At 41.7% G+C, this 14,630-nt stretch overlaps 1 protein-coding gene and 1 long non-coding RNA gene across 2 annotated transcripts; both read left to right on the top strand.

Moving 5' to 3' along the window:
* Positions 1–1,930: 1,930 nt before the first annotated feature.
* On the top strand, positions 1,931–7,312 carry LOC140587751 (uncharacterized). Its single transcript, XM_072709278.1, has 3 exons — positions 1,931–2,119; positions 3,943–6,609; positions 7,283–7,312. Exons 2-3 carry the CDS (start codon positions 3,943–3,945, stop codon positions 7,310–7,312), a joined length of 2,697 nt encoding a protein of 898 aa, XP_072565379.1. The 5' UTR covers positions 1,931–2,119.
* A 5,785-nt stretch (positions 7,313–13,097) lies between these two features.
* LOC140587721 (uncharacterized) lies at positions 13,098–14,396 on the top strand. Its single transcript, XR_011989400.1, has 4 exons — positions 13,098–13,599; positions 13,757–13,886; positions 14,049–14,210; positions 14,327–14,396. It is a non-coding gene; the product is annotated as an uncharacterized lncRNA (long non-coding RNA).
* Positions 14,397–14,630: the final 234 nt, after the last annotated feature.

The following is a 14,630-nucleotide window of genomic DNA, read 5'->3' as shown; positions in this document are numbered from 1 at the left end:
GTAATATTGTCTGACGACACATCTTTTTAATTGTAGTTTGTTGACGACTTGCTGTTTTCTGTTTTTAGATGGTTTAAGTTGTGCTAAGGTTTTTTTTAGTATCATTCTCAGTTCGGTCTTTGTTTTATAAAAGCAATTAATAATCGCTGGGAAGCATTTATTAAATACGCGTGTCTGTCGTACAAATCGATTGTAGGTTTGCGACCGAAACTAGACGCATAATGCAGTCCAGTTTTAACGTTTTAGTAGTTTTAGAGCGCCTGTTATTACTTAGGTATTATCTGCGGTTTAATTGACTATAGGCCTACTCGGTGAAGACTAAAAAGCGGGCAAACAGTGAAATATAGCCATGAATATAAATAGTTTTACGAACGGCTGCGGTCAGTTTCAGAAAGCAGCATTTCCTCTTTCGCTGGATTGCTTGTTGTTGGATTTTAGATAGGCGTACCTCAGTTTTAAATAAATAAACTTTATTTTCGTTTACTAACATTTAGCCCGGACTGCCTACAATAAGACATGTTATCGGGTTAAGCAAAAACGAAGCATTCTGAAACAGCCAGGCGATGTTTGAAATCCTTCTGTGTTATTAAAATTCGATTAGTAGTTATTGTTTACAACAAGGAATTTACCGCAAACGGCACGCAAATGATTGCTTTTTGGTCAGTGTCGGATTTGTACTTTATTACTTTTTTAATTGGGTTATCATATGCTCTTTGTCAGCCGAAGGTGTTTTTAGTTGTATGTTAAAGGTTTGCTGCTATATGCTTTAAGAGCTAAGTCTGTGGAATTTATTAATTTAGACTAAACTAACTTCATAAAGGGATAAGCTGGTTAAGCATTAATTCGGCATAGCGGCGAAGACGCCTTTCTGAGGCGGACATTTTGTTTAAGCTCAGTATAGACATTCGCCGACAGGGGGATGTGTTTTTAGGGTTCTGATTGGCTGCCGTACGTGACCGCTTCCCCCCGCCATAGCAAGGCTTGTCTTTTTGATTTTGCTGCTAGCGTTGCAAGAGGTAAGAATATATGTAATATTGTCTGACGACACATCTTTTTAATTGTTGTTTAAATTGTTGTTTGTTGACGATTTGCTGTTTTCTGTTTTTAGATGGTTTAAGATGTGCTAAGGTTTTTTTTTAGTATTCTCAGTTCGGTCTTGGTTTTATAAAAGCAATTAATAATCGCTGGGAAGCATTTATTAAATACGCGTGTCTGTCGTACAAATCGATTGTAGGTTTGCAACCGAAACTACTAACATTTAGCCCGGACTCCCTACAATAACACATGTTATCGAGTTAAGCAAAAACGAAGTATTCTGAAACAGCCTGGCGATGTTTGAAATCCTTCTGTGTTATTAAAATTCGATTAGTAGTTATTGTTTACAACAAGTGATTGTCAGCCGAAGGTGTTTTTAGTTGTATGTTAAAGGTTTGCTGCTATATGCTTTAAGAGTTAAGTCTGTGGAATATTAATTTAGATTAAACAACTAACTTTATAAAAGGATAAGCTGGTAAAGCATTAATTCGGCATAGCGGCGAAGACGCCTTTCTGTGGCGGACATTTTGTTTTCGCGGCAGACATTTTCTTTACGCTCAGTAGACATTCGCCGAAAGGGGGACTTGTTTTTACGGTTCTGATTGTCTGCCGTACGTGACCGCTTCCAGGTCTCCGCTATAGCAAGGCTTGTGTTTTAGATTTTGCTGCTCGCGTTGCAAGAGGTAAGAATATATGTAGTATTGTCTTTGTGCCATTGCACTACTAAGAATGGTACAGTGCAAAATCTGTCTGTACGTTTATGGGAAGTTTATCATGCAGCTGCATATACTAATGAAATGTATGTACAAATGCACCTGTCAATCATTAACTGATGCATGTTGTCTTTGTAGACTGAAGGGCTGTGATATCACAGGAATCAAAAGTAAATATTTTTAGGGTGATGTCTATCAGCAATCGTGTTTGAGGTTTTCTTAAGTTGAATAACATTGAAAGGTATATCAACTTTACATGGTGTTTTCAATGAAGGTGACTGTTGGCAAATGTTTATGAAATGAAACTTGTGTGTCACTTTTCTCTGCAGAGTTGTGCTGGACTGCCACCCTTGAGGAGAAAGTGATATACGGTATGCTTTGTGTACTTAGACAACATACACTGACATACACTGTGTGCAGAATTAGGCAAGTAATATTTCCGGAGATATTTCTTGCCAACAGTTGGGCAGAATTATACATTCTGAAGTTTTTCTTTTGCTCTAAGTAAATGTACTTAGAGAAAATGTTACATTATAGTTTCACAAAGGAAAATAAAAGAAAAGCACTTCTGTGGGCACAATTATCAAGCAATCAGAAACTAAGTGGATTTTTTTCACTTAACTATCAACAGAAATAATAATGAAATTGTCTGAAGTCTATATAAGGAACAACGAACGTCACCAAGTTTATTGTCCTGTATCGTCACCTTTATTCTGAATGACCATCATCAGCCTGTTTGCCATTGAACCACCGAAGTCTTTGTTTTGATCCTGTCTTATATTAGCCACGTCAGCTAGGACCGTGTCCCAGATGCTGATCTGAGAAGTGTCCTGCTTGCTTGGTAAATCTCATACTTCACTCGGGCTGTGTAGCTCTTAATGGGCGTTGAGTCAGGCGATGATGACAGCCTGGTCATAAGTCAGTGACCTTTTTTGTCTAATCTATGGAATACTTTGATGCATGGGAAGGGGCACTGTCTTGCATGCATATCAAGGAGACAGGCACTGTTGTGCATGAATATCATAGGAAGGGGCAGTGTTCTGCATGCATGTCATAACATTTTTGAAAGCTGCTGAAATTTCCTCTAGAAATTGGCAGTAGTTAATTTTATACCACCTGGAAGTCTGAAAGAGCCAACAAGTTCATCACTGATAACTGCAGCCCACACCATCACTTCTCCACTGCCCTGTGGGTGCTCGAAGAAGATGACCATCCATGGACCTATCCATCTGCTACAAGAGTCACTCTCACCTCATCTGATTTTTTTCACAAAACCTTTATAAAATCATTCTTGACATGTCTGTGTGCATTCTTGACTTTTTAGCTTGCATACCTTTATTGCGTAGAGCTTATATTACAGCAATTCTGATCCTAGTGATTTCATGTAACACACTACAAAGTGCTTCCAGAGCGTTCAGATTGCAGTTGTTAAAAGTGGTGGCATTTGATTCTAAAGTCTTCTTTTTAATTGAACACATAACTTTGGCAGTTATTTTGTTGCCTCGCTATATGCTGCTTCCATCCTCTTTGTGTGTTGCCCACAAAACAATCAATTGTACAATAATTATGTTTTGAATGTTTAGCAGGTTTGGTTATTTCGACTGGCACTTTAATATTTTGATTTTCTTCTGTCTGCAAGGTGCTTTTCTGGCCCATTTCAGTAATCATAAACATGCTTCATTCTGCATAGGAAAGTATGTTTTCCTGTTATCAAAACAAAGTACTCAGATCAAAAACCAAACATTTTGCCATTTTTAAACATTCTGTTTTAGGTTCATCTGGACTGAAAACATTGGTCGACAAGATACAAATAAAGTACATGCCTAATTCTGCACACAGTGTACATATCACAAACGTGGGTCAGTTAGTGTTGAGGTGAAACTTTTGTGTGTAATGCAGATGTGACAGGTAAGTGTTTTGTCTGATTAAAAAAAAAACATAAGTCATGAGGCATATTTATTTTAGGATAATGAGTGTAATGGTTAAAATTCAGTTTGTAGGTTGTGTAACTTCCAGACAGTTGCTGAGTCAGCTGCATCACTGACTTACTGTAAGTGGTGAGAAAGCTGTTAGTGGAACTGCTCCTGATTGATGTGCACTATGTATACACATTTGATGGCTTTGTGACAACATCAGTGCAAAGTACAGTTGCAAGCAGGTGTGCTTCTCCCCCCCCCCCCCCGTTCATCTGCAGATGCCTCGCACAAAGGCTTCCCGGCGTTCCGCAGCAGCGAAGAAGAGGCTGTTGGACCGGCAGCGAGCTCCTGATAGTTTTGATGTGGCTATGACTGATGACGGGGTTAACCCGTTTCCCCCCTCTCGGAATACCAAAACGGCGATGACTGTGACTAATCGGACGAGCCACAACCAACGGACTGACCCCGCTGCTGCTGCCGTCCATGTCGTGGCTATGACTGATGACGGGGTTAACCCGTTTCCCCCCTCTCGGAATACCAAAACGGCGATGACTGTGACTTTCCTGACGAGCCACGACCAACAACCTGAGCAGGCCGCACAGCAGCGGCCTGTGTCCGTCATGGCTATGACTGATGACGGGGTTAACCCGTTCCCCCCCTCTCGGAATACCAAAACGGCGATGACTGTGACTTTTCCGACGAGCCATGACCACCGGGTTCCCGCCCTGGGTGCCATTTGTAGGACCGTCGACGAGTTCTGTATGCCTTTTCTTGATAAAGATAAGGCAAGGACGGACGAGGTACTGCAGCCCCCTCATAAAAGAAAGGCTGCAAAGTGGACTGACCCCAAAAGTGAACCAGAATGTGAACCAGCATGCGAACTTGAAACAAAACTTGAAACAAAACTTGAAACAGAACTTGAAACAGAACTTGAAAGTGAACTTGAACTGAGAAATACCCTGGCAGTGCCAAACTATTACCCAACCGTGGATCAACAACAGCATGTGAACCCTGTAACTATCTGTGTATCTCCTCATTTTCCTCAGGCACGTGCAGTGAGAGGCTCATTCCATCAAGGACACCCACGATTTGGAGTCAACAGTAACAAGCAATGTGTTGCTAATAGTTTGATTGCTATAGTAACGTGTAAGGTAAAGAATGTTTTAACCTGGTCAGTCACAGACATTGATCAAGTGCTGCTGAAAGGAGATGACCTCTACACTACCATCAGAGATGCTAGGAGAATTGGAGATGCTTCTGGGTATCTGTTAGTTAGAGATCTACCAACAGAGTACACATTGAATGGTGATAAATATGAAATAAACTACCATGATGACATGTTTGTTGGCTTGTTTGGTGTCAGTGAATATGGAGATATGGGTGACATTTTCATGTCAGCTGATGCAGCGGTAAGAAGAGTATTCTCACAGTATGATGCGTGTCTTTTTACTCTTAAAGTAAATACATGTGCCATCATTAAGCAAGGGTCATGGTATGTGGTGATCGACTCCCATTCCCGACGAGGAGATGGAGCAAGCGACGCATCAGGCAGAAGTATATTGGTGTGCCACTCTACCATAGATTCTTTGCTAGACCATGTGGATACCCTAGGACTATCTTTAGATGCAACAGGGGAACAGTTTGAGATTACAGCTGTGAGTGTGACTAGTCGAAGCATCCTGCACCAGCATCCAGATGGCAACTGCCCAGCCACCAGCGTCAACCAGCTTACCAGCATGTCAGGCCATCCAGACGGTAAGTCCTCAGTCACCAGTGTCAACCAGCGTACCAACATATCAGACCATCCAGACGACAACTCCTCAGTGACCAGAGTCCAGCAGTTTGCCAGAATGTCAGACAGCCAATATGGTGTGGTAAGGCCAAATGTGACACATGGTACAGACCCTGAGGTTGATGTCCGTGTGAACAATGAAGGTGATGTAGTTTTTATCAGTGAGCTACGCAGTGAGCAGTTTCTGTTCAGTCCTTTGACAATCCAGCAGCAAAGAAGGCTTTCCTGTAAGCTTGGTGTGGTGTACATTGATCATGGCCATGTAAACATGGATGCAGAGTTTCCAATGGGTGATCCTTGCAGAATGGTGCCAATCACTGGTGATGGCAACTGCTTTTTCAGATCTCTGGCTTTTGCTATTACTGGAAATGAGAAAGAACACAGGAAAATTAGGTGTGCTATTGTTGCTCACATACTAAGAAATGAATCCAGGTATGTTGCTTGTCTTAGAGATGGTCACTCTTCTGTCACTGAGTATGTCACTGCATCACGGATGAAATATGTTGGTACTTGGGCATCTGAGGTAGAGATTCAAGCTGCCGCTGATCTGCTTGGTGTGGATATTTTCACATACTCTGACAACAAATGGTTGAAGTACTCCACATGTATTGGTTCTGATCAGAGAGGTATATACCTGAAACATTGTAATGAGTCACATTATGAGGTTGTAATTTGTGTGAAAGGGCATGACACTGAGGGTTGTGCAACACAATGCTCTGAAATCGATAACACACCATCTGAAATGGCATCAAGTCGACGAAAACTTGAACGAGAAAAAAGACGGTATGAAGTAAGTATGGTGTACAAGGAGGAACAACTTGAGAGAAGCATAAAGCGCTACCGTGAGGATGAAGTGTACAGAGAACATGTTAAACAGTCAAGTATAAGTAAGTATGCAACAGATATGGGGCACCGCAAATATGTACAGCAGTCAAGTGTGAGCAAATATGCAACAGATGATAGACACCAGCAACGTGTAAAGCAGTTGAGTGTGAGCAAGTATGCGACAGACGTTGAACACCAGCAACGTGTGAAGCAGTCGAGTGTTAGGAAATATGCCACAAATGTTGAACACCAGCAATGTGTGAAGCAGTCAAGTGTTAGGAAATATGCCACAAATGTTGAACACCAGCAACGTGTGAAGCAGTCAAGTGTAAGTAAATATGCCACAGACATTGAACACCAGCAACGTGCGAAGCAGTCAAGTGTAAGTAAATATGCCACAGACATTGAACACCAGCAACGTGCGAAGCAGTCAAGTGTAAGTAAATATGCCACAGACATTGAACACCAGCAACGTGCGAAGCAGTTAAGTGTTGATAAATACAAAACAAACAGCGATTTTGCTACTGCAGTAAAAAAGAGAAATGTTGAGAAACGAACTAAGCAGAAGGATAAAAGAACAGATATTGCGTATGTGATCGAACAATTTGGAGAGAAAATAAATACAGGCCCTGTATACATTTGCTCAGTTTGTCATCGAATGTTGTTTAAATACCAAGTTGTGATATGCAGAAAAGATGAATACCTAAAAAAATCACAAGGAGTTGCATTACTGGCAATGCAGTGCATAACTGACACATACTTACACAAATGTATAGATACTTGTTCTGATGATTGTAGCAGTCTGTTGGGCCCTACAGGTTCATTATGGATTTGTCACACATGTCATAGAAAGATTCTTGATGGGAAAATGCCAGCAGAGAGCGTTGGAAACTGTCTAGCTCTAGACCCAGTTCCTCCTGAGTTGCAGTGTCTAAATACTCTGGAACAACATCTGATTGGTATTCATATTCCTTTTATGAGAATTGTGTCTTTGCCAAAAGGTGGACAAAATGGTGTTCATGGTCCTGTGACTTGTGTCCCGTCAAGCATTTCGAATGTAGCTGAATCTTTACCAAGAGTGAATAATGATGACCTTATGATCCGTGTGAAGTTGAAGCGGAAGTTAACTTACAAAGGGCATTACAAATATGAATTTGTGCATCCAGAAAAAATAAAGAAGGCTTTGGTGTATCTTACAGAGAATAACAAATTTTATAGCAATGTGCAGTTCAATGATGACTGGATTAATCCCCTGCAGAAAACTGAAGTGCCTGGTGATGTAAGTGACATACATGCAGATGAAGAGCGTAATGAAAATAACATGGAGGATGAGGAGATGGATGAAACTCTGCATGATAGACAACAACATGGCATGCACATGGATACGTGTCTTCAACCTGTCGACATAGCACAAGAGGTGTTGGATCAACACTTTGATGGAATCATGTCTATGGCACCTGCAGAAGGAAACAACCCAGTGAGGCTTCTAACTGATGAGTCAAATGAAGCTAAATGTTTTCCAGTCCTTTTCCCAAAAGGAACAGGCACTTTTCATGACAGAAGGAAGGGAAAACTGACACTGTGTAGGTATTTAAATACAAGAATTCTTAATGCAGATGGACGTTTTGGGAAAAACTTGGACTATATATTTTATGGGCAGTATTTGTCTGAGCTTCAGCAGGTTGTGTCAAATGTGTCAATTGCTGTGAGAAAGGGCTATGATGCACGGGATAAGTGTCCTGTCACATCAGAAACTTTGACAAATAAGGAGTCTCTACAAAAGATGTTCAATTTTGATGAAGGTTATAAATTTCTAAGACCAATCAGAGGCACCCCTGTTTTTTGGCAAAGTGTTCAGAAAGATCTGTTTGCAATGGTAAGACAGCTTGGTATTCCCACATGGTTTTGCTCATTTTCTTCTGCTGATTTACGCTGGAGAGAACTTATGACAGCAATCTTCAAACAAGATGGCATAGATGCATCAAGTGCTGAGCTTGACTGGTCAGAAAGGTGTGCACTGTTGAAAAACAATCCTGTGACAGCTGCCAGAATGTTTGATTATCGATTCCACTGCTTCCTAAAAGATGTCATCATGTCAGAAGCACAACCCATTGGCAAAATAGTTGATTATTTCTACAGAGTAGAATTTCAGCAACGAGGATCACCTCACACTCACTGTTTGTTTTGGGTGGAAGATGCGCCTAAGGTTGGCAAAGATGATGAAGATGAGGTATCAGCTTTCATTGATCAATATGTGACATGTGAAATGCCAGAGGGTGACGATGAAATGCATGAAATTGTATGTAGTGTACAGCAACATAGTAAGAGGCACTCAAAAACATGCAAGAAAAAAGGGAAAACTTGTAGATTCAATTTCCCACGTCCTCCAAGCAACAGAACATTTGTGTCATCATGCAAAGTTGGAGATGGTGAGACAGACGGACAGCCCCTGAAAAAAGAAGTAGCAGACGCTATCATGAAAAAAGTGAAGGATGCTGTACTAAACCCTGAGGCCAACTATGACTCTGTTGATTCCTTATTTAGTACAATTGGTATCAGTCAGGACATATTTCAGGCTGCGTACTCAAGAATCACAAAGAAAACTACCATTGTTCTTAAGAGGAGACCATGTGAAGTGTGGGTCAACCAATATAACAGAGACCTTTTACGCTGTTGGAATGCAAACATGGACATTCAGTTTGTGGTTGATGCATATTCATGTATTGTGTACATCATTTCCTACATTTCCAAAGCTGAGAGAGAGATGGGACTGCTACTGGCAAATGCTCAGAAAGAGGCCTCCCAGCAAGGTAACCTTGATGCAAAAGAAGCTCTTCGCCAACTTGGCATTGTTTTCCTGCACAATCGTGAAGTTTCGGCCCAGGAAAGTGTTTATCGTCTGACTAACATGAGGTTGAAAGAGGGATCACGAAAGGTGCAGTTTATCCCAACCGGAGAAAATGTGGTAAAAATGAGCCTTCCATTGAACATCATACGGAAGAAAGCTGAGTGTGAGAATGAGGATGAACAAGGTATTTGGATGAACAGTATCACTGATAGATATAAAGCCAGACCAGAAACAAAAGAGTTTGCAGTAATGTGCCTGGCGAGATTTGCATCTGAGTACAGAATACTATGTAAGTCTCAGAGCTCATGCCCTGGAAGTGTGCAGTTGGACAGAAAATTAGGATTTGTGAAGAAAAGGACACGCACAGAGGCAGCCGTTGTTCGGTATGCTCGCTTTTCACCCACAAAGGACCCAGAAAAATATTACCACAGCATTTTGCAACTTTTTCTGCCACATTATTTCGATGCACAATTAAAACCTTCTACTTTTGGCAGTTACCAGGAATTCTATGAGACTGGTTGTGTCAAGTTCTTTGATGATGAATTGCATTCAGTAAAACTGGTTGTGCAGTCAAACATGTCAAGTTTTGAAAAGGAATCACATGCAATTGACAAAGCTGAAGAAGACTTACAGCAGCATGGTGTAATGGAAGATGCCTGGGCAGAGATTTGTCCGGAAACTGAACGTGAACGGCTAGAGTGTCTTGCTAGCAAATCCAACACTACACCAGAAATGAGAGAACAACGTGATGAGATACCAGATTTGTTACCAAGGCCGAGGCGCTATATGTTGCATGACAATCCTTGTGGTATGTCCAGGCAGGAAGCACTGGCTTTGCTTCGCTCACTGAATAACAAGCAGTCTGAGACTTTTTACAAAATACGAAACTGGTGTTTACAGAAGGCACGTGGTGAAAACCCAGAACCATTTCATGTATTCATATCTGGACCTGGAGGTGTGGGCAAGTCAGTCTTGATCAAAGCAATACATTATGAGGCAGCTCGTATCTTGCGTCAGTTGTCACAAAATCCAGATGAGACACACGTGTTACTGACTGCTCCAACTGGGGTTAGTGCTTACAACATCAAAGCTGCAACAATACACGCCTGTTTCCATATTGCAACGGACGCAAAGCTGCCATATGAACCACTTGGAGATGAAAAAATAAATTCATTGAGAGCTGAACTGGGAAACCTGCAAATATTGATCATAGATGAAATTTCAATGGTTGATCACAAGCTGCTTGCATGTATTCATGGCAGATTAAGACAAATCAAACAAATTGGAGATTATTCTGCTTTTGGAAATGTCTCAATCATTGCTGTTGGAGATTTCTACCAGCTTTGTCCTGTGAAAGGGAAAGCTTTGTATACTGAGGGTAAAGCTGTTGATCTATGGCAGAATCATTTCGCTATGGTGGAGCTGACTGAAATTATGAGACAGAAAGACATGCAGTTTGCACAGTTGCTGAATCGGCTAAGGAAACGCAAAAGGGGTGATGCAATGCTGGAGGAAGACATTGCTATGCTGAAACTACGTGTGACAGGTGAAGGACAAGACAGTACTGGTCTTCATATTTATGCAACCAATGATGAAGTTGATCAACATAACTACCATATGCTGCGGAAGATCTGCTCAGACCATGTCATCATTCATGCTCAGGATTTTCAAAGGGTTGCTGCAACTGGCAGACTGGAAAAGAAACATGGACATCATGCTAATGTTCAGAAGACATGTCTCCCCGAATCACTACATGTAGGTGTCAATGCACGAGTAATACTTCTGAAAAATATTGACGTTTCAGACGGCTTGGTAAATGGTGCATTTGGTACAGTTAGTGACATCTGCTTTGATACTGATGAGGATTTTCCATCAGAGATATACATCACATTTGACAACGAAGCAGCTGGAAAGTCACTCAGGGGAAAGAAGCCATGCCTAAAAGCAGGGTTGGACAAAGCTACACAAATCAAAGCAGAGGAGGAGAGAGTGACAAACAGTGGTGGAACACGACGGCAGTTTCCATTGAAATTGGCTTGGGCTTGTACAGTACACAAGGTACAAGGTCTGACAGTAGATAAGGCTGTTGTATCACTAAAGAAGATATTTGCAGCTGGACAGGCATATGTAGCATTAAGCCGTGTCACTTCTCTGGAAGGCCTTATAATAGAAGACTTTAAGGAGACTGCTATATATGCAAAACAAGACATTGAGACTGCAATGCAAAGCATGCCTGCATTTATTGAGCCCGTCATGGAAGTGCCATCATTATGTAAGATTTTACTGCACAATGTTGAAGGACTTACATGTCACCTGGATGACCTAAAGCAAGACAGAAGGTATATGGAAGCTGATATCATCTGCTTGACAGAGACATGGTTAAATTCAAAGGAAGACACAGAAGGTGTACAGCTGCCTGGATTTTCATACCATGGGAAGCCCAGACATCAGGCATATGATGGTAGTGATGCTATCTCTGCTGAACTGAAGAAGCAACAACATGGTGGTGTGGGTTTGTATTATAAAGAACATACCAACTGTACTGTGACTGATGTGCAGTGTGTCAACATTGAGTGTGTGCAGTTCAGTGTGGGCCTACTAAGAACAACAGTCTTGGTACTATACAGACCACCCTTGTATAATCTAACAATCTTTCAGAAGAACCTGATGCAGTTGATCACTCAGTTGGACAGTGTGGAAGGTGGGAAAATCATCATGGGCGACTTCAATGAAAATCTTCTGGCAGTAAGTACAATTGCTAATTTCATGGAAGAACATGGGTATGCTCAACTTGTGAAAGAAGCAACCACTGGGAAAGGCACTTTGATTGATCATGTGTATGTGAAAGACATTGTGACTAACAGCATCTCTGTTTCAGTAATGCCGACGTATTTCAGCCATCATGAATGTGTAGTGCTACATTATCTGTAAGAAACTGTATAAAAAAACAAAAAAAAAATTTGTCATGCAGTAAATCATTTGGCAGTAAGTACAATTGCTAATTTTATGGAAGAACATGGGTATGCTCAACTTGTGAAAGAAGCAACCACTGGGAAAGGCACTTTGATTGATCATGTGTATGTGAAAGACATTGTGACTAACAGCATCTCTGTTTCAGTAATGCCGACGTATTTCAGCCATCATGAATGTATAGTGCTACATCATGTATAAGAAACTGTATAAAAAAATATGAAAAAATTTGTCATGCAGTAAATCATTTGACAGTAAGTACAATTGCTAATTTTATGGAAGAACATGGGTATGCTCAACTTGTCAAAGAAGCAACCACTGGGAAAGGCACTTTGATTGATCATGTGTATGCGAAAAATATTTTGACTAATAGAATTTTTATTTCAGCAATGTAGATGTATTTCAGCCATCATGAATGTGTAGTGCCACATTATCTGTAAGAAACTGTATAAAAGACATTATGAGTAAGAAACATAAATTTTTTGCTGCAGTGATAGTTTTCTGGGGTGCGTCAGCCTCGGGAGGCTGGCACTGCGACTGGGGCTATGGCTGTACTAGGGGGGATTGGCAGGGAGGCTTGGCCTGGTGCCAAGCTTTGGGGGTTAGGCCTGGGGCTGGCCGTCAGCTGCTACCACTGGGGTTGCCGGTAGGCTGTGGGGGGCTAGGACTAGGGCTGGCCTTCAGAAGGCTGCAACTAGGCCTCAGAGGTTGGCAGTGGAGCTGGTGTTCCAGGGCTTGGCATTTAGCCTGAGGCTGATGTTGGGCTTTGGGGGTTGGGGTCGACCTTGAGGGGGCTGCTGCTGGGCCTGGGGCTGGCACCATGCTTTTGGGGGCTGCGGCTGGGCTTCAGGAAGCTGGCACTGGGGCTGAGGCAGGGGGTACTAAAGCTGGACATGGCGGCCTGTTGCTGGGGATAAGTCTGAGGTGGGCTGCTTGGGTTACCACTAGGCATAGGACTAAGGTTACGGGAGGGTCACTAGGGCTAGGCATAAGGGGGCTAGGATGGGGCACATGGCACTGGGGGTTGGTGTGGGGGCTAGGGGAAGTTTAGGACAGAGCAAGCAATGTGGTCTTTGAAAAGGGAGGTAATGTGCTCTGTCAAGTACCTCACAACAGCAGTATGCCAAACTTGTTAATGTCATGAATTTTCCACAAAAAAATAAACAATTTTAGATGTCCTGTGATATAATTCAGTATTTATTAAATGCATTGTTGCCTATATAGAAATTTTGTGTTGTGGGCCAGTACAGTGCACTGAACCTCTTTACAAAGCACCACACACTTGGAAAATGTAAATGTATAGTTGCTTATGTAACGTAGAATATATAATTACAATGAATTAAATGTAAGGAGATGAAGAAGTACCATCAGATGTAGACACTACCAAACTAATGTCTTGTACCACAAAACGTGCTGAAAAGACACAGAATTTCACAAAGCAAGGCTTTGATTGAAAAGAATGGTGAGAGGGTGAAGAGGCACAGACATCTATGGGCAAAGGTAAGACCATATACTGACATGTCTCTGTATAGTGTCGTAGAGTGTACTTTCACACTGTAAAAGGAAATGGACATATGTACACTGACTGTATTATGGCATTATGTATATGATGTAATTTTTGGAGTAATGTGTATGTTTTGTGTGTTTCTTGAAACAGCTAAAATGAAGTAACACTAAACAGTCATACATGTGGATGACCTAAAATCTAAGTGGGAAAGCTGGGCAGTGTGTGTGAGACATTCATCTAGACACAGTGGATGTGCCATGACTGGGTGGGCAAAGCAAAGGTACGTGAGTGACAGTTTCTCACTTAACATGAGCATGCTAGTTAAGACATACCAGTTTGCAGTGTATGAGCTTATAAATTGGGTAACTAAGTATTGTCAGAAATCCCTACTACATTGTTATATTCCATGTTTTAACCTGCCTTCTCCTATGTATAACCTCAGGTTACTAAGGCACAACTGTCATGTGCTTCCCTGATGATCAAGCCAACACACATCTGTCTGTTGAAGCTCTGCTATACTGCATCCTCCGTCATACAGCTGTACATTGGGAGTGTGACACATCACACTGAATGCTGCATAGCCAGAGGAGCAGGCGCTGACCTTGTGAGTTTGCCTTTTTCAGACATTTCTTCCTCTTTGGTGTAGTTCTAGTTTTACTCTGTCAGTGTTTGTCTAACTTACATGCCAGTTCATGCTTTTAATCTTTTAATCTTTTCCAGCGCCTGCTGTTGATGACACTGACCCCATGCCCACCACATCAACTTTCGTTAACACATCACACTGCCTGGTACGTTGGAACAATGAGATGGGCTGGCCTGGTGAGTTTGCCTCTTTGATGGATTATTTTGTCTGTGAAGTAGTTTCACTTTACAACTGCAAGTGTCTGATTGGCTGACATGCAGCTTTCTGGTTTTACTCTCTTTTCCAGTGCCTTATCTTCATATCAGTGACACCGTACTCACCACATCAAGTTTCCCTGCGCCCATGTTGTCGACAACCAAAGCGTTCTCTAAAGGACTCAGA

This window comes from Paramormyrops kingsleyae, chromosome 2, assembly GCF_048594095.1.
Source record: "Paramormyrops kingsleyae isolate MSU_618 chromosome 2, PKINGS_0.4, whole genome shotgun sequence".
Taxonomy (NCBI): Eukaryota; Metazoa; Chordata; class Actinopteri; order Osteoglossiformes; family Mormyridae; genus Paramormyrops; species Paramormyrops kingsleyae.
Note: the sequence above shows the minus strand (reverse complement) of the source record. Positions and strands in the feature narration are given on the sequence as shown.